Source organism: Tachypleus tridentatus, chromosome 8, assembly GCF_004210375.1.
Source record: "Tachypleus tridentatus isolate NWPU-2018 chromosome 8, ASM421037v1, whole genome shotgun sequence".
In the NCBI taxonomy this organism is placed as follows: domain Eukaryota; kingdom Metazoa; phylum Arthropoda; class Merostomata; order Xiphosura; family Limulidae; genus Tachypleus; species Tachypleus tridentatus.
In genome coordinates, this window is record NC_134832.1 from 37,810,736 (window position 1) to 37,834,700 (window position 23,965).

Here is a 23,965-nt window from a genome sequence, read left to right on the forward strand (position 1 = left end):
ATAAACACATGGCAGAGCAAATTGGATGTATTTCCAAAAATGGAAGAGGTGGGTGGAGCTGGTGTGCTAATTCACTGAATAAAGTGATATGTAGAAAAGTTATGAGGTTCTTATTTCATAGTGTAGTTTGTTAGTATAAGTAATTTGAGTTTATAGTTCTTAAAATGCTACACACTGAGCAAAAATTAATATATTTAAATGTACATAGATAACTTCTTTCATTATATTCTACAAGTAATAATACCAATTCAGTGATGGCGAGAAAACCCATTTATAGAGAAAAATATATGTAAAAACGGCTGGTTTGGGTTGAGAAAATATTTTATGTAGAGGAGCGAACAACGTTTCGACCTTCTTCGGTCATCGTCAGGTTCACAAAGAAACAAAGAGGTAACTGACCAATAGCTGACCACATGATTGAAGGGGTTGTGCAACTGAGTGTAGGAATGTAGAGGACGTGCTTAGATGTTTGATTATATTCATTAATATAGGTATAAAGGTGTTCCTTTGTATTGGTTTATTTTGGGCTTTAGTTGTTGTATAAGTAATGCTTCTTTAATTTTGCATTTGTTTATGTTTGTTTCTTTATATAGTATTTGGGTGTTTTCTATGGTTATGTTGTGTTTATTTGATTTGCAGTGTTCGAAAACGTGTGAAGGTGACTTTTGTGTTCTTTGAATCTGGTCTCCAATTTTCTACTTGTTTCTCTAATATAGAAGTCATGGCAGTTATCACATTGTACTTTATAAATAAAGTATAGACCTTAGTATTGTGCCTGGTTTTTGAATAAATTTGCTATTAACTGGAATGTCATATTTTGTTACTAGTTTTTGCCAAATGTTGGTTATTTTTCTGCTGATGTCAGGAATACATGGTATGCAGCAGTATATGTTTTTGTGATTTTTTAATTCATGGGATATATTTACTTTTCTTAGTTGATTTTGCTTTTTGTCTAGGTGTGTGAGTATAATGTTTTATGAACCCACACTTGATAACATTGAGAGCATGTTACTTTACAACAAGGCATTAAACATTTGTATAAAAATAAACATGTGGAATAGACAGCTGTGACATCTGGTAGACATCACATGGCATTTCCAACAATTGCACACTGATATTATTCAATAACAAGCAGATTTTAAAATATTTTAACAGTTCTGTATGTACCATGTAACACAGGTTGTATGGCATGATTAAATAAAAACAGAACAGATATAATGTATATGCAATATTTTATTACGAGTCAAATTTTTAATAAATAATACTACATCTAAAACATTATGAAATTTATTGAATGCTCTTTATAAAATTATAAAACTATCAGGTCATCCCATAAGTAATGTTCAAAAATTTAATACAGAAAGTGCATCATTATTTCTCTCTTTGTAGAAGGCTTTAATGACTAAAATATGTAGTAGGACATGTATAAAAATAGTGCAATTTGAGTACTGCTTAGCTTAGCTTCTATGTGATCCAGGGCAAGAGAAATGGAGTACAGTTCAGCAGTGGAAACAGAAGCTGTAGAGGGGATTCTGTATGCAACAAACCATGGCAGAGCCCACAGAGTCACCTGATTTTCAACCATGCATATTAATAGGAATGGAAAAATGGTTCAAAAAATGTTCAGCAAATGAAAGACGGTACTTCCAATCGGGTGTACCTGATTTTCTCAGATGAATTACAGATAGGTCACATTTAGGGACTGTAGGAAACTATGGAGGAATGGTCTGATCAGCAGATACAGCAATGTTATCCAAGGGCAGACCCAATTCATCCAACTGTGCCTGGATACGAAGGCCAAAAGGAGCAATGGCAGACCATCTGTTCTGAAAAAGTATGGCCCGAGAAGGAAGGAAAACACAACTCCAGGTGGAATGCTTTGGTAAGGAACGAAGTTTCAAAGCATATAGTAAAGACAGTTGCAAACGACAAAGGTGCAGAGAAGGTTCATGTATAAGCTCTGAACTGGGGAAGTGCAGAAAGCCTCAGTGCAGAGCTGAAGTCCTTGATGATGAATGGGGTCCAGCATCTTCAAGCCCGAGGATCTGGCAGCACCATATTCCAGTGATCCATAGTTGAGTTTTGATCAAATAAGAGTACGACCCATAGCTGCTTGAGGTGTGGTAAAAAGGTTGGCTTATGGTCAAAGATAAGTCCTAAGAACTTTGTCTCAGGGACCACTGGCAGCACAACTTCACCCATACGAAATTCAGGATCAGGATGAATACCCCATTGGTGACAAAAGTGCGTGCAAACAGTTTTAGAGAGAGAAATTAAAGCCGTTTGCTGTGGTCCACTTGAGCAAACGATTGCGGGCAGTCTGTAGCTGCTGCTCAATATACCTCGTGCTTGACAACTGACACGAGATGTAAAATTCATCAACATAGAGCCTGTTTGCAACAGTGAGAGGGACTTGTTCAGTGATGGCATCAATTTTTATACAGCCCTGAGGGACTACAAGTTCCTGTAGAAAAGAACAGGAAAGTGTCGAACCCACATGAACTTGAAATCTCCTGTCCATTAAAAATTTTTAATAAAAATGGACAAATGGCCACATAACCATATACCTCCATGTTGTATCATGAGCCTTCTCAATGTCAAAGAATATTGATAAAAGATGTTGTCATTTGAGAAAGGCTTCTCTGGTTACCATTTCAAGTCAAATCAGATGGTCCATGGTGAAGGGCTGTCGTCGGAACCCACACTGGGTTCGCAAGAGGAAATTGTTTGATTCAAGGAACCAAACAAGATGAGCATTAACCATCTTCTCTAAGGTCTTACAAAGACAGCTTGTCAAAGCAATTGGATGGTAGTTTGAAGGAATCTTGGAATCCTTCCCAGGCTTAGAGAAAGGTAGGACAATAGCCTGGCACCAGGCATCAGGAGAAACATTCTCCTGCCAGATCCAGTAAAAAATAATCAAAAGAATAGCAAGAGGAGCAGGAGGTAGATGGGACAGCATTTCATAGTGTACATTATTAGGTCAAACCGACATACTGCCAAACCGATGAAGGGCCAGTTTGCATTTCACCAGTGTAAAGGGATGATTATAGTCATAGAGACAACCAGCTCGAAAGGATAGAGGTGATCACTCTGCACGAGTCTTGATGGCTAAGAAGGTGAAGGAAGAAGCACAAGTGCTAGATACCACACAAAAGCTTTCACCTAGAGTATCGGCAATGCTCTGGGTATCAGCTACTTCCTGGTCATCAGAGAGCAAACTCGAGAGGGTGACAGTATTATATTGCCCACTGGCCTTTCAAATCTTGTCCCATATGACTTTGGAACTGGTGGTTGTGAACTTAATCCAAGATTTCTACTGGCTGTAACATCTTACCCACCAAGCATGTGCATGAAAATAAGTAGACGAACCAGCATTGAAAAGAGAAATGTTGTGGTAAGAGAGCATACACTCTACAGAGTGACCCCTCCTATCAATACCAGCACTTCCCCAGAGCGTATGATGTCTATATTAAAGTCCCCCAGGATTAAAAAGGGAGATAGTAACTGATCAGTGAGAGCATCAAGGTCTGACTGATCATATGTCTCTTGAGGCGACAGGTAGGGAGAACAAACAGTGATGGTATGACCCAAGGAAACACTGATGGCTATGGCCTCCAAGGGTGTGTCGAGAGACAATGACAGGGTGGGCACATGCTGATCAACCAACAGTGCCACCCCTCCATGCACTCGTCCATCACACAGCCTGTCATTATTATGTACAAAGAAAACTGCCAAAAGGTTATTGTATCAGCAGGTTTCAGAAATATTTCCTGTAAAGAAAGACATACAGGATGGTAGGAAGCAACCAGCATTTTGATGTCATTCAAATTAGAACATAAACCTCAACAGTTCCATTGTATCAAGGTGGCCATTTTTAATTACATGCAAGTGAATTGGGTGAAAAATCTTTGTTTACTACCACATCTTTTTCCTTACAGTCTTTATTTGAGAGAGGTCTGTCGTCCTCCATGGATCTTGCCCTGGGTTGAGTGGACAGGTCTTTGCTCTTTGAAGGGATTCCAGCGACTAAGAATGTGAACAAGTGATTGTTTTGCATTTTGGGGTGGGAGAAGAGGTACTCGAGGAAATGCCAACACCTGGAACAAAAGGTTATGGATCTTGGAGTTTGCTGGAATGTATGCTGGGACAGAGATGGGTGTTCAAGTTGATTCATCAACTTTTTTTAACCATGTAGGTCAAAAGACTTTTCATTTCGTTTGACAACAATTCTTTTGGAGGCATAAAGTGATTCATCTCCACTCCCACTGTTGTAATGGAACAAAGTGCAGCAGCATACATCAGAGATGAAGTGGTGGACTGAAACTTTCGAGCCTCAGGGTAAGTAATGTTTTGAATAATTTTCAAATGCTGTATCTCATTTTCTTCCAGCCGTTTTGGGCAAGAACAAAAGTAGGACGGGTGACAGCTATTGCAACTGACCCAATGAGGGTCAGTTTCACACTCATAGGAATCATGGTCCTTGCCACAGCAACAAGCACACATCAAGGAACCAAGACACGATGATGTCTTCAAGTGACTGAACCGCCAACACTGAAAATACCTCAGAGGGTTTGGAATGTATGGCCATACCCTGGAATTAAGATAACCTGCCTTGATGGTGGCAGGTGAATGTAAATGTCAGAATGAGGACATTGGTTAGTATTATAATTCCATCTTTGCTAGTGGAGATATGCCTCACTGCAGAAACTCTTTGGGTTGAAAAACCAGCAATAATCTCTGGTTTGGGGATGTTCTTCAAATCCCTCTCAACAATAACTCCCCATGATAAAATCAAAGTAGCATGAGGCGTAACCTCAATAGGCCTTTGAATGCTAGAGGAGTTCACTGTATTAAGATGTGGATGTTTCCACTAATACATCACCAGACTGAAGCTTCTTTACTGACTTTGGAGAGCCAGCAAGTCCCTTCTGAGTGAAAAAGGGAAACATCTGCCCTAAAGATTTGTCTGAAAGAGAATTAGTATAAGAAAATGAGATGAAAGTGTTACAGATGTTGAAGATTGCTGCTCCGAATTTTCAATATGTGGTCGTTTACCTATGGACTGTTTTTTCACTATTTTACCTAAGTTTTTATTTGGAGGGTCCACAATAAAAAAGGAAAATTTTGGTACCCACTGACCCAACCACCATGAAGCCTTATGAGGGGACACACTACAATGCCAAGCAAGGACACTGCAGCAACGCCAGGGTTTTGTGAGCACTATACCCAAAACTTCAGCATCACATAGAATGTCCACAACACCTATTGAGAACATCCAACACTGGTACTTGGTTGACCCTAGCCCAAGAGGGCCAGCCAAATGAACCAAGGGCCACCCCAAGGCTGCCCTTCTACAGGAATTCAAGGCCAAAGTGGTGTGTTAAGGTTGGACCCCTCATCCACCAGGATCCTCTCCTCCCATGGCAAACACATGGGTGGATGTTTAGATCCCAGAGGAAGTAAACTGAAAGAACAGTACCTTCCCTGGGAGGTCCCCTCACCACATACAGGAATCTACACCGAGGGGCATATGAAACAGAAGAATTAAGTTTGAGAGTTTTTGAATATATGTATTTGAAAAAAAGGAAAGTAAAATTTGGATAACATACAAATTTGAATTATAAACCATGTTGTTACATCAAATGTACTGACATACATTGACAGTAGAGTTGTTTCTTTAAGTTTTGAATATCACAATGTAAAGATCTTGGCATGTGGATAAGAGCTATGTCCATATGTATAGGGTTCAAATGAAGGATGCCAATGACAAATATATATCCTTGTTCTGTAAAATATAAAGAATAACATGATAAGCCACTGAAAGAAAGAATGTTGACAAACAATTTAAAGAAAGTTTGTTACGCAAAAGAAAGCTAGAATTTAGCTATTATAGTGAAGTGTAGAAAACATTTTTGTTTTGTTTTGTTTTTTCATTATTAGGTTACATTACAATAAAACCATGTTGCACAATACACTGTATGGTAGTTTAACTAACTAAACCATATAAACTGTATTATATTACCACACATAGTCATTGATGCTCCATTGAACTCCATACAAAATTTGTGTGCATAAAGCAACAGAGAGATGCAACTTGTCCACGACAGAAGTTTAGGGATTAAAATAGTATTATTAGTCTATCACAAAAGAGAACTTTTCCTAATGTACTGATTTCTTTTTGGTGGATTGTATCAAAATATTTTGTAAAAATTACAAATTTTGTTTATGGAAGTTCACATTTTGAGTTTGTTGTTAGGGAATTTACTGTTGTCAACTTTAAGTGTGTAGTGTGGGCATGGATAAGTGTATATTATATCTTAATGTTTTTTTGAATAAGTGTCTGTTCCAGAGCCCTTGCCTCCATTACACAACATGGAGGGGGGTTAAGCTGGTTGTCAGAGGAAGTTTTTAGTGAGTTTCACCATTATTTTCATTACTGCACAAAAATTCATACTAAAATAACAGTATCAAATGTTCACATTTGAAAAAAAAATGAAAATATATAACAAGTTAAATTCATAGTTACAAAATAACTATGAATTCTTTAAATAGTTAGTGGAACACAACTTTCATAAATTTTTACCAGATGTATTGAAGGCATGTACTTAAGAGACAAGCCCATGAAATCGTACATGCATTTAATAGAAGTAAAGGAAGTTTACAAGTTACGGCAGAAAAAAAATTACCTCTTGTTTAACACATGGATATACTTGAAACATCTACTATTTCTATTCCCAAGGATAATATGGACATACTTTGGCACAGATTTTTGCATACCAAAACCAATGATACAGGGTTTGAAGAGCCTTTCTTCAATAATTAAGCAATAAACAAGTCAAGTGTATGGTTTTTATCATTTTGTAAGATTTCATACTTTCCAAAAATGCTATAAAAACAAACATCTAAAAGGAGGGTGAAAAGTAATTTATTAAGAAAAACAATTCCAAATACTTATTTAAAATATTTATTCTTTTTGTTTTTGTGAATGGTGGTTTATAGCATATTTTGGATACTAAGGCTTATATAAATTAATTTTTATGTACTGTTCAGAAAGTAAGAATTAATGAATCACAATAGCACACAAAAACACGCCCATCCTTGTATGAAAACTGGCAAGTATTGATTTGTTTTTGTGCTCTTAAGTTTATATTTTCACTTTTTTTTATGGTACAATACTTATTTGTACATAAAATGAATATTTCACAAGACAATGCACAAGCCATGTGACTGTCTTATAAGGAAGAGTATATTAAACGTGCAATTCTTCAGCACACAATTTGTTGTTTTAGCTTAATGTTTCATCCACTTCTAGCTGTGTATTGAATATCTAATCAGATAAGAAGTAATTAAAAACTGACTCTAAAAACATAAAATACAATTTCAATTAATATTTAAAGTAGTCCTTCTGTAGTATTTTGTATATGAAAGAACTTGATCATATGTAAGGTAAATTAAGTTAGCCCTTCAAGTAATCAGTAAGCAATGTAATATGTGATTGTATGTGTTAACTTCAGATAACACACACATGCATATATCATTTTGTGATGAAAACTGAGTAAGGAAAGGCTTTTTATTCATTTTATTCCTTGGAATTTAGGAACAAAAATAGATTTGCGAGAAGACAAGGAAACGCTCCAGTTGCTATCTGAACAAGGACTGTCTCCAATTAAACGAGAACAAGGACAGAAACTTGCATCTAAGGTCAGAGCAGTAAAATACTTGGAATGTTCTGCTCTTACTCAAAGAGGTCTTAAACAGGTAAGTCTGAAAATCAGTGAGCTGTAGATTCTCAACCTTGATTTTTAAATCTATGTTTTAGTGGTTTTTTCTTGATATTTCTGAGAAAAGAATACTTAAAAACATATTAGTATACTTTTTATAATTTATTTTTATTTAAACTCTTTTCAGCTATATTACAGCATAAAAAACTTCCAAAAATGTCTGATTGACTTTGTAATTTCAATACTCAAAAACTATTGGATGAATGGCTACTACAAATGTATGCTTACTCTGGAGCATTCTGAAGAATATTTGCCAATATGTACCTTTGAAAAAAAACTCAAAAATACTGTAAACCAACATGTATATTGTTTTATAATATAGTGTTGAATGACAGTTTTCTGAAGTGAAGTATGCATCACATCATGATAGACTTGTTGAACATTTGAGTTATTTCTGTGTGTTTTAGGTACAGTTTACCTTTCAGTTTAGTGATGATCCATTCAAAGTAATTCTTATACAGTCATAAAAGTTATCACACTTGACCTAGATATATTTTCACTTTATTTTGTTTCTAACAGGCCTAAACTAGAGAGTAACTTAACCTGTAACAACATAACTTAGTTGTAAGTTGTAAAACTAAATGTTAATATTAATATTATTCTCCATTTATTTCTATTCACATAACTTCAAAAACATTTTTGTTCTGCTTAATGTGTTATGTAAAGTAGGAATAACATCCTTATTCAGTGGTTTTTTATGAAAGAAGCACAGGTTTCTTCAGATCATTTTAAAATGGATCAGTGGTTGTGAGAGAGAAAATTTTTTGTGCTAAATGCAATATTAGTGATATCCAATATTTCATAATAAGTATTAGTTATCTTAATAGAATGCTATCATAAATGCTAAACAAAATACATAGAATAACATATTGTGCATAGTATAAGATGTATATCTTGCATATTTAACACTGTGGATACAAGTAGGTCAAAGTCTGCATACCATGACTTTTTATAAAGTTGCATTCAGAAGTTAATTCAACAGTGTCCTTTTTATCAATAAACTTAACATCGTAATGTAATTTATATCTCCAATTTTTATGAAGTTTGATTTATTAATTTTCAAAGTAAGTATTTAAATAAATTCTCAGTCATTACTTCTTTGTATAACATGACACTTCTTTGCTCTGAACTTCCCATTTTCATACGAAGTAAGCTTGTTCTGATCAGAAGTTAATATAAATGAAATACTATTTGTACTCAAAGATTCCCTGGTGGTTCATTGCTAAACTTGATGGTTTATAGCACAAAATTGCATTTCAGTACCCTTGTGAATACAGTGCAGATAGTCCATTGTGAAACTTTGTAATTTAATACGTACACACACGTATATAATGTGTGTGTGTGTGTATATTACCAAGAGTAGTAAGTGGCTGTAACATGTTTTGTTATAGGCATTTCAAAGCTAAAATAATGAGAGATTTCCTAAATATTTATCATTTAGATTATAAATACGGATAAAAATATCTGTCAGTGTAGTAATTAATATGTATTTAAATTAGCTTGTTAACTGCTTGCTGCCAGTTTTAACAATATGCCATACAATTAAGAGAAGATTTTGTCTTATACTAGATTTCCTCGGTGTGGATTCCTGTACATGGTGAGGAGACCTCCCAGAGAAAGTTCTGTTCTTTCAGTTTACCTCCTCTGGGATCTAAACATCTACCCACGTGTTTGCCATGCATGGTGACCCATGAAGGGGGAGGAGAGGATCCTGGTGGTTGAGAGGTCCAACCCTAACACACCACTTTGCCCTTGAATTCTTGTAGACAGGCAGCCTTGGGGTGGCCCCCTTGGGTGAGTTGGCTGGTCCACTTCGGCTACAGTTAACCAAGTACTAGTTTTGGATGTTCTCAACAGGTGTTGTGAACATTGTATCTGATGCTGGTGTTTGGGTATAGTGCTCACGACGTTCTGGCATTGTTGCAGTGTCCTTGTTTGGCATTCTAATGCATACCTTTGTAGGGCTTCATAGTGGGTAGGGTCAGTTGGCACCAAAATTTTCCTCTCTTTATTATGGATACTCCAATTAAAAATCGTAATAAAATAGTGAAAAAACTTTCTACAAGTAAATGACCTCGTCTTGAAGATTCTGAGCAGCAATCCTCATCATTCGTGCCACCTGTTGTACCTCATTTTCTTATATTGCACTCACTTTCAGACAAACTTTCAGGGCAAATGTCTCCTTTTTTAATTCAGAAGGGACTAGAGGGACTTGCTGGCTCTCCAAAGTCAGTGAAGAAGCTTTGATCTGGTGACATATTGGTGGAAACATCCACATCACAACACAGTGAACTTCTCTTGCATTCAGAGGCAATTGGGGATATACCTATAGAGGTTATCTTAATTGCAGGGTATGGCCATACATTCCAAACTCTCTCAGATGTTTCCAGTGTCAGACATTAAGGAACCACAATGCCTCTGAGTGTGAAACAGACCCTCATTGCATCAATTGCAATGGCTTTCCCTCATCCTACTTTTGTTCTTGCTCTAAATGGTTGGAAGAAAAAGAGGTGTAGCATTTGAAAACAATTCAAAACATTACTTACCCTGAGGCTCGAAAGTTTCAGTCCACCACTTCATCTCTGATGTATGCTGCTGCACTTTGTTCCATTACAACAGTGGGAGTGGAGATGGATCACTTTATGCCTCCAAAAGAATTGTTGTCAAACGAAATGAAAAGTCTTTTGACCTCCATGGTTAAAAAAAGTTGATGAATCAACTTGAACACCCATCTCTGTCCCTAACATACATTCCAGCAAACTCCAAGATCCATAACCTTTTGTTCCAGGTGTTGGCATTTCCTCGAGTACCTCTTCTCCCACCCCAAAATGCAAAACAATCATTCGTTCACATCCTTAGTCACTGGAATCCCTTCAAACAGCAAAGACTTGTCCACTCAACCCAGGGCAAGATCCATGGAGGATGACAGACCTCTCTCAAATAAAGATTGTAAGGAAAAAAGATGTGGTAGTAAACAGAAAGATTTTTCACCCAATTCACTTGCATGTAATTAAAAATGGCCACCTTGACACAATGGAACTGTCGAGGTTTATGTTCTAATTTGAATGACATCAAAATGCTGATTGCTTCCTACCATCCTGTATGTCTTTCTTTATAGGAAATATTTCTGAAACCTGCTGATACAATAACCTTTTGGCAGTTTTCTTTGTATATAATGACAGGCTGTGTGATGAACGAGTGCATGGAGGGGTGGCACTGTTGGTTGATCAGCATGTGCCCACCCTGTCATTGCCACTCGACACATCCTTGGAGGCCATAGCCATCAGTGTTTCCTTGGGTCACAAAAGAGTTGTTCTCAAACTAAATGAAAAGTCTTTTGACCTCCATGGTCAAAAAGTTAAAGTTGATGAATAAACTTGAACACCAATCTCTATCCCTAACATACATTCCAGCAAATCCCAAGATCCACTTCCTTTCATTCTGGGTACGGGCATTTCTTTGGGTACATCTCCCACCCCAAGATGCAAAATGGTCATTTGTTCATGTCCTCAGTCACTGGAATCCTCTTCCAAGAGCAAAGACTTGCCCAATCGACCCACAGCAGGATCATGGAGGTCGATAGACCTCCCTCAAATATAGACAGTAAAGAAAATAGATGTGGTAAAAGAAAGAAGGGTTCTTTACCGAATTCACCTACACATAAATAAAAATGGCCACCTTGATACAATGGAACTGTCAAGGTTTATGTTCTAATCTGGATGACATCAAAACAGTGATTGCTTCCTACCATCCTGTATGTCTTTCCTTACAGGAAACATTTCTTAAACCTGCCAATACAGTCATTTTTAGGCAGTTTTCTTTGTATATAAATGACAGGCAGTGGGATGGATGAGTGGCATGTGCCTTCCCTGTGTTTGCCATAGCCATCTGTTTCCTTGGGTTATACCATCACTGATTGTTCTCTCTACCAGTTGCCTGGAGAGATCTATGATCAATGAGACCTTGATGCTCTCAATAAACAGTTGCCATCTCCCTTTCTGATCCTGGACATCATCCCCTCTGGGTATGTGCTGATATTGATGGGAGAGGTTGCTGTGTAGAGCGTATGCTCTCTGATCACAATTTTGCTCTTTTCAGTAGCAGTTCTTATACTTATTTTCATGCACCTAGTCAGTCCTTTACTGCTTTTGATCTCTCAATTTGCTCCCCTTCACTATTCTCCCACTTTTCATGGAGGGTTGACAATAATCCACGAGGCAATGACAATTTTCCTGTAATTTTGAGAGAGAGTAGCCATGGTCAGTGCCACCCAACCCATGTGCCCCGGTGAAAGCTGGAGCAAGCAAACTGGCCCTCTTTCACTGCTCTTATAGAGCTTCATCCTGCCATTGTCTGTAAGCCATCAATAGACGACTGTATAGCAGCAGTAACTGACTGTATTATACAGGCAGCTGCTCAATGTATTTCTAAAACCCAAACATGTTTTCCATGATATTGTCATCTGTGGTTGGAATTCTGCCTGCAACATGGCTCAAAAGGCTCAGAAATGGGCCTGGGATACTTTTTGTAGGTATCCCACATTCTTGTGTTGCATTGCTTTCCCAAAGGCTCATGCACATGCTTGGTGGGTAAGATGTCAAAGCCAGAAGGAATCTTGGGTTAAGTTCACAACCAGCATATCTTCTACCACCAGTTCCAAAGCCATATGAGACAAAATTTGAAAGTTCAATGGGCAATATAATTCTGTCTCCCTCTCGATCTTGCTCTCTGATGGCTAAGAAGTTGCTGATACTCTGAGTGAAACCTTTTACCTGGACTCTAGCACTTCTGCTTCTTCCTCCACCTTCTTAGCCGTCAAGATCCTGAACTTTGTATTGGTAAAGTTGTGCTGACTGTGGTCTCTGAGACAAAGTTCTTGGGGTTTATCTTTGACTGTTGGCTGACCTTTTATATCACATATCAAAGAGCTATGGGTCAAATATACAAGAGCACTGAGCATCCTCCATGTGTCCTCTTTTCCACCACTAGAGGAGTGGATTGATGTTCTATACTAAAAATATATCATGCTCTTATTCAAGGAAAACATGACTTTGGATTACTGATCTATGGCTCTTCCAGGACCTCAGCCTTAAAGATTCTGGACCCCATTCATCATCAAGGACTGCAGCTCTGCACTGGGGCTTTCTGCACTTCCTCTATTCAGAGCTTATGCATAGAGTCTCATGAACCTTCTCTGCACCTCAGCCATTTGCAACTGTCTTTACTATATGCTTCAAAACTTTGTTCCTTACCAAAACATTCCCCTCTGGAGTTGTTTTGTTTTCCTTCCTTCTCGGGCCATACTTTTTCAGAACAGACGATGTGCCATTGCTCCTTTTGCCTTTGTATCCAGGTGCAGTTGAATGAATTGGGTCTTTCCTTGGATAACATTCCTATATTCATCAGTCAGTCCATCCCATCATGACTTATTACCATCCCCAAATATGACCTTTCTTTCAGTCATTTGAGAAAGGCAGACACTCTCAATTGGAAATACTGTCTGTTATTCACTGGACATTTTTTGAACCATTCTTCCATTCCTATTTATATAGATGGTTCAAAATCAAGTGACTGTGTGGGCTCTGTCATGGTATGTTATGGTTCGGTGGTTGTGTGCAGAATCCCCTCTACAACTTCTGTGTTCACTGGTGAACTCTTGCCCTGGAATCACTTTATGTTAGTTCACACCCTGTTCTCGCCGATATTCAAAACCAACTGGCCCATTTCTCTTTAACGTCTACTAGAATTAGTTTTTCTGGATACCCAGCCACGTTGGTATTCGCGGGAACAAGCTTGCCAACACCACAGCTAAGTCTATCTGCTCTGGCACTATCACTGCTGTGCCTGTTTCGTACAAGTATTCAAGGCTTTGTTTCATGCCAGTTGGCAGTCGACTTGAGGTGAGCAATGTGAAAACAAGCTTTTGCAAATAAAACCCTCTATTGGACTTTGGCCTTCTTGCTACCGTAAAGGTCGGGAAAAGGAATTTGTTATAACTAGACTGAGCATTGCTCTTTTATCTGGGACCAGTATGTTGTCTGTGTAACACTCAGGGCACATTAAGCCACATTTTACTGTTTTGCTGTTGTTATGACTCTCAACGATGGCATCATTTTAAACATGTTCTGTCCCAAGGCTTATCTGTAACATTAGACAAGGTTATTGGTGATGGTGACTCAGTTCACCTTGGAAATGTTTTTAGTTTTTCTTGAAGGCTATTAATTTTTTAAATTTATACATTAGACCTTTTTTAATGTGATTCCCTTTTAAGAATTAAAGTACATCTAGTTCGATTTGAAATTAGAAAATGACCGTAACTTCAAATAACTCAAAACCAGGACTGGACAGGCCAACTTCAGGTGACTAATGCTGCTGTTTGAACTATCTGCTATTCATCCTGGCTAGTTATAATTAAAATATTGCTAGAAGTCTTTTAAAACTTGTATTACTTTACTTTCTGAAAATGGCCATAACGTCTAATAACTTGGGACTAGGACTGGAAAGGCCAACTTCAGGTGACTAACGGTGGCTTTTCAACTTACCTGTTAGTCTTTCTGGTGAATTAAGATAATTACAATTATGCTACAGAAAGTCTTTTACAACTCGTATTAATGTAGTTTTTCTCTTACTGCTGTTGACTAGATGTTAAAATTGGTTTTAGGGCTATTTATGTTTTTAACTTTTTTTGTTTTACCTTAATTTCCTTTTTTTTTTTTACTAATTTTACTTTAATTTTAACTTTTTTACCAGATGTTTGGCACGGATAGCCTAGTTGCTTTGTACCATAAAACATCAAACCAACCAATTATACTGGATAATTTATAATTTCTTGTGTTGTAACTGAAGATGATCTAAGAAGATCAAAATGTTGTCCTATACTTTATTTAAATACTTATACCAGCCATCTTGAGATACATTTTTACTTCAAGTGGGTTTCTCATCATCACAAATTTCTTAGGTTTCTTTGGTTTTTTCTGACTTCTAAATGCATTTTTTGTAAAAAAAAATAACAAAACCATACATATATACATATCTATTAATAAACTGTTTTGTTTCAGTAAATTCCACCATTTTGAACATTTGCTGTAAAATTACTTGCATTGATGACAACTCAATTTTATTTGTTGTTTTAAACTAACTCCCTTAGTTTTGTGTCACTATCCATTATATATGTATGAATGTTATATATAACAAGTTCCATCCCTTTTCAAAGTAACATTTTATTCTTTTGGTACTTGATTGTCAGTTTGGAAAAAAAATCTTAACTTTTAAATATGTGGGGGGAATGTTTTTCCTATGAGCAAATTTGAGACTTCTACTATTAATGGAATAATTTTCTTTAAAATTATCTTTTACTAATTCACAATTAGTTTGCACATCAGATTAATTTTAATATATATATATCACTGTTTATATGTGTAAATTTTCTACATCATGATATACTTTTCTAATATATTTGAACATCAAAACTCATTTGAATTACATGTAACTATTTTTTTTTATTTTACTTATTTCACAAAAGGTACAAGATATTTGAGTGGATGGTTATACACGTAGTATGCTTTATGTTGATTTTTTCGGAATACATTTAACATTATATATTTTCATGGACAGATAAAATATTTTACTATTTATTGTCTTGTATCTTTAAAAACATTATGTTTTGGTTGTAATGTAGGAAAGTTAATAACATGATACAGTTTAAAATTAACTTTTATACATTTGTCACAGTTTTTACTCTTCTGGTGTTATAAGTGACTTAGTAAGTTTCATTAGTCAAAGATGTTTAATGAGAATTGGAGAAAACAAAACAAGCATGTTATGCTCAGCTGTATTTTTTAAAGATATTTACTTTAATGACAGTAGTTCAAGCAAGAATCTGGTATTTTATGTCTTTTAAGAAATGTATATCATTCTTTTATTGCTACTTTCATTTACAGTATTGGTAATACTGTTTATTGTATTGAACATCGTTACCTTATTATATTTTGTTTATAGAGATTATTTTGCATTGTCAGCTCAATATTTTAACTTTAAAACACCTAGGATTGCTGAATCTCATGAGCTATTGTTGGGATTGTGTCTGAAAGTATCATTAATAGTGTAGGTATCTAACTAATGAAACAGTGCATTCTATTCTCTGTAAATAGAGTGTGAGAAAAAATATACTTAATTAGCTGTAATAACTGCCAGGTTGGTTTATAATTTTGCTTTAACTTCATAGCTTGTTTTGATCAGAAATTGATAATAACTGTCTATGCTAGGAATGTCTGGGTCGAAAAGGTCTTTTGTACACACTTTTGAGGCTAAAATAAAAATATAAATTCTATACTTCTTTGAGATGGACTTTAAAGATGTTTTATAGTCCAAAGTTTGTAAACTTGTTTCAGCTTGGTGAATATTGCCAAGACACTTGCTTCTTATTCATTAAAGCTGATCAGTTAGTAAATTTGCCAATTGATACTTTTAATTGATTACATTCAACTGCGAGACCTGAATAGTTGGATTAATTGAAAATTTTAATAATTATGAACACTAATGTTGTTGTGAGTTATGACACTAAGCCATTGTGCTTAACAATCTTGAACTGATTAAAAAAAAATACTGAGAGAAACTAGAATTTCATTGTTTTGATTAATTAGGTATTTCATGTGACATTAATTGAAGTAAGTGAAGATCATAAGTAATTGAGTTAATTGACCAGCTGTATAAAAAAAAAAGACATTACATTTCTTTGAATAACAAAGCTAATGTGAAACTTAAGAAAGGGCCTAAAGGTAGGATAGTTAAAGAAAGTACTGATTTTAAATTTTTTGTTGAAGAAGCAATGTCTTTCGTGTGTAAAAACAAACTTTATATAAAAATAAAACATCAAAATTGTTGTATACTGTTTGAGTAACAGAACATGAAATGAATATTTACTTAAACTTTAACTAACTAGCTTGCTTTTAAATGCCACAACAAGGTTTTGTACTAACGTTGAAGAATGATTTTTAAAAAAGGAAAATAACTTAAAAAACAAACAAAAGGGGACTACAAGTAATAATTAAAAACATGCTACTTGTGCAACCACTGGCAAATTCATTTACTTCCCTACAAATTTTGTATGTATTTAGCAGTAATACCTATCAAATCTTGTGATTAAAATTCCAAAAGTAAAACTAAAATATGTATATTATTTAACAGTTTATTTTTGATATATCTGTATTAATTTTTCATAGGACTCTCTGATGAAGTATCACTTACAGTATGCATAAAGTCTCTTATTATTCCTTTCAATATGTGTATATGTAGATATAGAACTAGCAGATGGTTTGAAAAACTGTCTTTATTGCTATGTTCCATTCACACATTTCATAGGGTTCCCCCCAGATGTTCTGAATATCCTGTATTTTGTTGTTTTGCATAATGTGTAAAGATAACTATTTTGAAAATTGACATAAAAGTAGTGATTTTTAAAAATGTATTTTTGCTCTTTGATACATTTGATCTTCTAAGATGAAACTAAAGTTAAGAAAGTCTGCTTAAAGCAGTATATTTTTGGCTGTATAATGTTTAAAGTTGCATATTATTGATATTTCTGTAACTGTGTTTAACATGTAGTTCCAGTGGATTAAACAGTTATTAATTAAAATATGTCTTTTTTTTATCAATGTTTTAAGTCTTAATTCTGTGTATGTTCTGAAATGAATTATGGATAGTACATTCTTAAAATACAAAATGTGAGGGGTAGGGGCAACCTAACTACTCACCTTATTTGGAGAGTCAGACTTAAGCAAACTAAAAAATATTTTTAAGTGTGGCTTTATGATCATAGTCTACTAAAAAAAAAGTTATTATTAAAAGTTAAATGACTGAAAACTGGTGAAACGTTAAATACCAAGAGACTTGAAATTTGTGTTTATCGTGGACAAACTAGGAGAAATGTGGAAGGCAGTGTCTGCAATTTAGGTAATTTTTATTTTATTATAATGTCCAATGAACAACCACTTTAGTATAGTATTTTTAACCTTTCTCCCTTCAAAATTGCACTGCAATGGTATGAATCTAGTTAGCTGATCAAAATAATAATTCCCTTGGTAACCAATGAAATGAGATGAAATTACAGTCTTACTGGTACTTTGAGTACATTGTGCAATTCAAATGGGGTTTCCAAAACTGATACAACACTGGAAAATGGCAGTCTTGTTAATATTATATTAACCTTCTATATTCAGAATCTTAAAATATGACTGACATAATGCATTTATCACTGGTGTATTGAAACAGGACTGTAAAAAGAACCAGCAGATCATTCTTTTCAAATGTTTACTATCAATTTTATCTCGTACCTTCTAGAGCTGGAAACTTTAATCAGTTATTCAATATCATCAGTGAGTGTCATGTAAACTAATAGCTTAATTGAAATTAGTATTTTTAGTTATTATCGTTAGCTTTTCTAATAATTATTTCATTGACGTTATAGTTAAAATGATTGTCACAAATATAATCAAGTAATAGAAATTAGTTTTTTGACTGGGATGAAAATGATCATCTAATTGGATTAAGGTTTTCAGTTTATTCTAACTATTGAAGTGATTATAATATTCCTATTTGTTTGTTGTAAAGTGCAAATTTGCATAGTGGGCTATCTGTGCTCTGCCTAACTTGAACTTTATAAGTTCTTTTTCTTCTGCTTCAGGTTTGTTCATCCTTCATAATTCAAGGGTTTTAGGTTTGATTCCCATTGCCATCCAGATTTCTTGATTTGTGTTTATTATGATAAAACAAGCTAGTTTCCTCTGTCATTAATTTTGAACTGCTGACTAGATGGAAGACAGCAGGCAGTAGATGTCACCAATGTTTTTTCCTTTTGTTTGTATGCAAAATGGTTTGAAGAACAGTATTCTAATTTCTAATCAATTATTTAGTGAAATCAATGGGGTTGTCATATAATTGATAAGCAACTACCACTAATTTCTCAGTTTTAATAGCAAAACTACAACACTAACCAACAGTTTGCCAGGTTTAATTTTGAGCCCGAGGTTAACCTCTTGAATTTTTTATTTAGTGAAATACCCTATTAAAAGTGATCGTCTACAGAGAACTTCGTCACTATCAACAGATGAGATAGATGCCTGAAGTAAAGCTTAGGTTAATTCACCTTTTAATAGTGTCTTTGTGTCTAATTTGTCTTTTCCCACATGTTGAACTGGTTTTATTTTGTTGCAATCAGCAAGCACATTCTTCATTTTAGACATTTTGCATTTGGTAAATAATTTTTTAAAGAAAACTTGTGTTGGGACACGTGAAAAATGTTTTATAATGTAACTGAAAAAATATTGTACATTTAGGTTTTTGACGAAGCTGTGCGGGCTGTATTACGACCAGAACCCCAGAAGAGAAGGCAAAGAAAATGCAAGTTTGTGTGATTTAAGCTTTTTCTTGCAGTGAGCCATGTCGTCCAGAAGTCTAGAACAACTGGTAAATCAGTGCCTGCATCAGCTTGTGAAATCTGATATATACGTGTGAAGAAATTAAGCTTAAACATTAAACTTCAAAAATTGGGCAAACTCAAAACAAAAGACCCCAAATTGTAAAACAGCTTCTGTAGAGTTACCTCTAAATTTTATGTACTTCACTAGAATGTAGGTGAAAGTTAAGCAATATTTAAAAGTGATGTGTTGCAGAGCCAAATTAAGATGTAAGAAAAATGGTTTGTCTTTTGTTCATGTCCTTGATTGTTTTTGACAAATAATTTTAATATAAGTGAATTTATGTTAATTCTTGTTTTTAAGTCATTAACATGAAACTAATAGTTGACAGTATAATGTGTTGTTTTACAATGTAGTATATTTTTAAAGGAGATCCCTATAGCATGTATTCTTTTCTGCAGAATTTTATAGGGAATTCCAAATAGCAGTGCTTTTGTGTTTCCAAGTATTTTGCAGGCTGTTTGTAATACATTCAGTAACTTTCTATACTAAAAATATTTAAACAGCTAGCTGAGGTAGATTTTGTATTTGTTGATGCTTTTGTAAACAATATAGAATTGTCTAATGTTCCTAAAATTTTTCTGTATAAATTATTTCTGAAACCTCTTGTCAGTTGTATGAAAAATTGTGTATTCAAATTTAAGACAAACCCAGCTTTCTGTTTTATATTTTACCTAGTTGTGTGAATAATTGACTTTTGAGGTTGTACTTAATTGTACACCATTGCATTCATTATATTCAAATATACTTTAATAATACAAAATTAAAAACAAAAGGCAACATGAACTTTAAAATCAAATTTTAAGTAAAGTTAATATACTGACAATGATATTATTATTATTTGTAGGATAAGCAACCATAATTAATTTTTTAAAAGATAACAGGAATCTGTAAAAGTTGTTTTACAAGAGAATATTGGATTAAGTAAGGTTAGAATGTTTTAAAAGACACTAAACTGTAGATTTTTAGTATTTTAGGAAAAGGCAAAGAATTTTAAGTACTTTATGAGTTAAATGAATTTACAGTATTATATGTGCTAACTTTAGTCAAAGAAATAAGAATCATTTTGTTTAAAATGGTGTTTATAAACAGTTTTATAATTTTTTTTAGCCAGTATTTAAAAATATATTATTCATAATATAATTTTGGCAGAGTTAATACCCAGTTAATATTTAACAGTCATCCTCGATCTGATATATGAAGATAATGTTACTAAAGTTTCACGATGAGGAATCCATTTCTAAGAAAATAACTACTTGCACAAATGTAACAAATTTCTTGATTGTCATGGCCTATTATTTCTTGCTGGTTACCATGATGATCTTATTTAACTTTAAAACTATTATTACAGTTACAACTTTTGCATTGAAACAAAAACAAAATTTTGTACATTTATAAATAGTCAAGATTTCATTATGTCTTAACAAATCTGGTAATTTGGAGATGCATAGTCATTGTATACTAATTATTACAAAATCAAATACTTGGATTTACCTTTTCATAATATGTTAGCCAAATTACATTTTAGTCATTTTTCTTTAAAATTTTCCTTTCAAGAGATTGCATTGGAGATTAAGATTTTGTTTTGTTTTTTACAAGTCATATTTTTTTAAGTTTAAATATCTCAAATAAAAAGGATTGTGATCAATCTTTTATGCCAGTTTTCATCAATTATTATTTGCCTGTAATACATGCCATTCTTTTAATTAACCACAACATGACAGACACGCATATTCTTTTTGTAAAACGTTTTGAAAATGCTCTTTATACTTCAGAGTAAACCATTAATAATTATTCCTAATGGTTGCCACTTTAATGAAATATTTTTGATATTTTAATGCCAAGTTTAACATTGAAAAACTAAGGAATTTTAATATTACATTAAAATTAAGTTATGTAATGTTTCTCTTGGTTTGCAATAGTTTTTTAGTCATTTACTTGTTGCTAGTTGTTAAATTCACTGCATCTTTTATGAAAAAACAAAAAATAATTAATATTAGAAAATTTGTTAATAAAAGTTTGGGATTCTCATTAACAATAAAACAATCTTAACTGAAATTATTTTAGTAAGTTTGGATTTTATCATGATAATATTTAATTATTTTGGAAACTATTATTCACTACAAAGTGAGTGGTACGGTGATTTTTTTTCTGTGGCAAATCTGAGTTTCCCCTTTTTATTTATATATATATATATATATCTGTCAAGCTTCAGAAATGTGTGATCTTAATTCTTAATACTCAATTTTTAATTGTAATATTTTCCTTTTGTCTGTATTCATATGTAACTGTTAAGAAAAGTTCATAATGTGCTTGTCTTTTTCAACATTTAAACAGGCAAGACAATAATTCACTGCTTGTAGAGTACTGCAGACTTGCTAAATAATATGCATATATCCTGTTCATTTAAAATTGAAATTAGTTTTTATGTGCCATACAGAAAACAATTTGTCATTTTCTTTTTCCCACTAGAAATGTTGCCAAAGCTTTAATATTACTAACATCAAGAATAAAACCTATTATTTTTTCTGTTGTGGTAGAAATTATGGCTAATGCTGTGTGTTAATGTTTATAAATCCTTTACATAATTTGTATAGTTGCAATATGTTAGAACAGAAACATAGTATATACCAATGTTTAATTTCAGATTCAACATGTAAAAATTTACCAGCAATTTCACAAATACTTTTACTCTGTTAAAAGTAGAACTTGTAACTATAAAACAGTAGTTCTAATGTAATTTTCAACTTAGAAAGTATAATTTAAGACTGAAACAACTATTTTACTTTATGGATAAAATAATGCCAGATAGCACTTGAAAGTTTGGTGTTTTCCCACAGAAACATAATGCAACTCTTACCAATTTGTATTTAATACAGTTCAAACATTCTAATAATACATTTCTAACTGCTAAAAATACTTCATAAACATGATATAAATGTGCTAAAAGGAAAGTTGTTTATATGCATAGAAGAAACATGGAAATAAAAAAATATGTATTTTATTGCACTAAAAAGCTTGCATATATATATGTACATGGTGAAATAGATGTTGTAGAGCTTAGGCTAGAAATGATAATAACCTCTGCCTTAATGAAATTGTTGTCTTTCCTAACAGTAAGTTGTTTTTTCATCAGCAGTGGCTAAAACATGACATTTGATCTTTTTTTTAATTAATTTAACAACAATGATGTCAGTCATGTTCATAAACTGATTCTTTTTAAGGACATTATGAGGTTATATATTTGAGGGTAATTTTGAACAATATAGTAAATTTGGAATGTTACTTAATAAGCCACTAAGTATGTCTTTTAAACAGTTCATAGGGGTTCTTCATATACCATTTATAATATTAATGAATAGTAAACATTTTGAAAACTGAAAGGAAAAAAGTTTGTTGAAATTAATTCATTTCTAGAAGAAAAAGTTTTGGTATACAGGTATGAAAGTAATTTAAACATGAATGAGAAGTTCAGTAACACCTGGCTGAATGTTACAATTGCACATTTATTTTTCCTGGTATTTAGGTGATTTGGCCTTACCACAGTTTTTGTTACAAAATGGCACATATAGTAAGATTTTCATTAATTATTATTTATGATGCAGACTTTTGTGAAGGATCACTTGATTTAATGAGAACATTTTAGAAGAGCATAGTAGTAATTTCTTCATCAAGATTGTAATATGTACTTATTTGTATTGCCAGTGTTTACTTATTGTTTTCTAGCACCATTTACTCTACTGCCCATATCTAGTCAAAATAATAAAGAATTGCTCATTATCAATATGCTTTAAAACTTGTTTTTGATAAAGCAATCTGTCAATATTTCTGTAATGTAGGGCAGTATTTAATCCTGCTACCTTGAAATAGCTCCTACACACAGAAATATATTTAAATAATTTTAATTTGTGACATTTGACTTTAAAGAGCACTAAGCATATTTTTCACTACTTGAGATTATAGTAATGATGGTTCCTTTTCTCATGATTCAGTAGTAATATATATATTATCCAACTTACTGTTTTCTAAAATTTCTTTGCAAGTAAGAATTTTATTTATTTTTGATTCAGAGAATTGTGTGTGGCAGCTTTTTTTTGTAATACATTTTAGTGTACTTGTATTTACATATTCTATGTTGGATAACAGTTGGTATAACAGAAAATACCAAATAAAATTTTGTATTCAGTTCTCCTGTTGTCATGAAACCCTTTTCTATTTGAAGTACCAAGATGTTTTAATGAATAGTTTGGTTTGCAAATAAAGAATAAAAGTAAAACAACATTTTACATTAAACAATTATACCCAGCTTACCAATAAAAAAAATGTGTGTATAGTGTTAAGTTTTATTTAGAGCAGAATATTACAGTGAAAAGATGTGAAAGCTAAATATGTTTATTGATATAAAGAGTGGTTGATATGCTTATCGTAAAACAAGTATGCATGAACACCATTAAGAAGGACCAAAAACTAAATTTCTTGACCATTTTAGTATCTTGATGCTTCTTTCCATTCTCCCCATATGGTTCTGATCATATTGTGGTGATCATTGAAGTTTACAGATTTGAAAGAAATTATTTTTTGAGTTTAGGTTATTTAGTTCTGAATCCTTCACATTGATTACAAAATTACTCTTAAAATCTATTAAGTTCACTTCTATATCATTGTATTTTTAAACTAACAGCTAAGTAAGCAAAAGATTGCTTATTA

At 33.5% G+C, this 23,965-nt stretch overlaps 1 protein-coding gene across 5 annotated transcripts in view; it reads left to right on the top strand.

The window, feature by feature from the left end:
• LOC143222195 (ras-related C3 botulinum toxin substrate 1-like) overlaps window positions 1-23,446 on the top strand; it is a 59,966-nt gene extending 36,520 nt beyond the window's left edge. For all 5 annotated transcript variants that reach the window (XM_076448297.1, XM_076448301.1, XM_076448300.1 and 2 more), the window contains 2 exons: window positions 7,601-7,761; window positions 19,118-23,446. In XM_076448297.1, the coding sequence (XP_076304412.1) occupies window positions 7,601-7,761; window positions 19,118-19,195 (239 nt within the window). In that variant the 3' untranslated portion in view covers window positions 19,196-23,446. The remainder of the gene's footprint in view (window positions 1-7,600; window positions 7,762-19,117) is intronic.
• The last annotated feature ends 519 nt before the right edge of the window (window positions 23,447-23,965 follow it).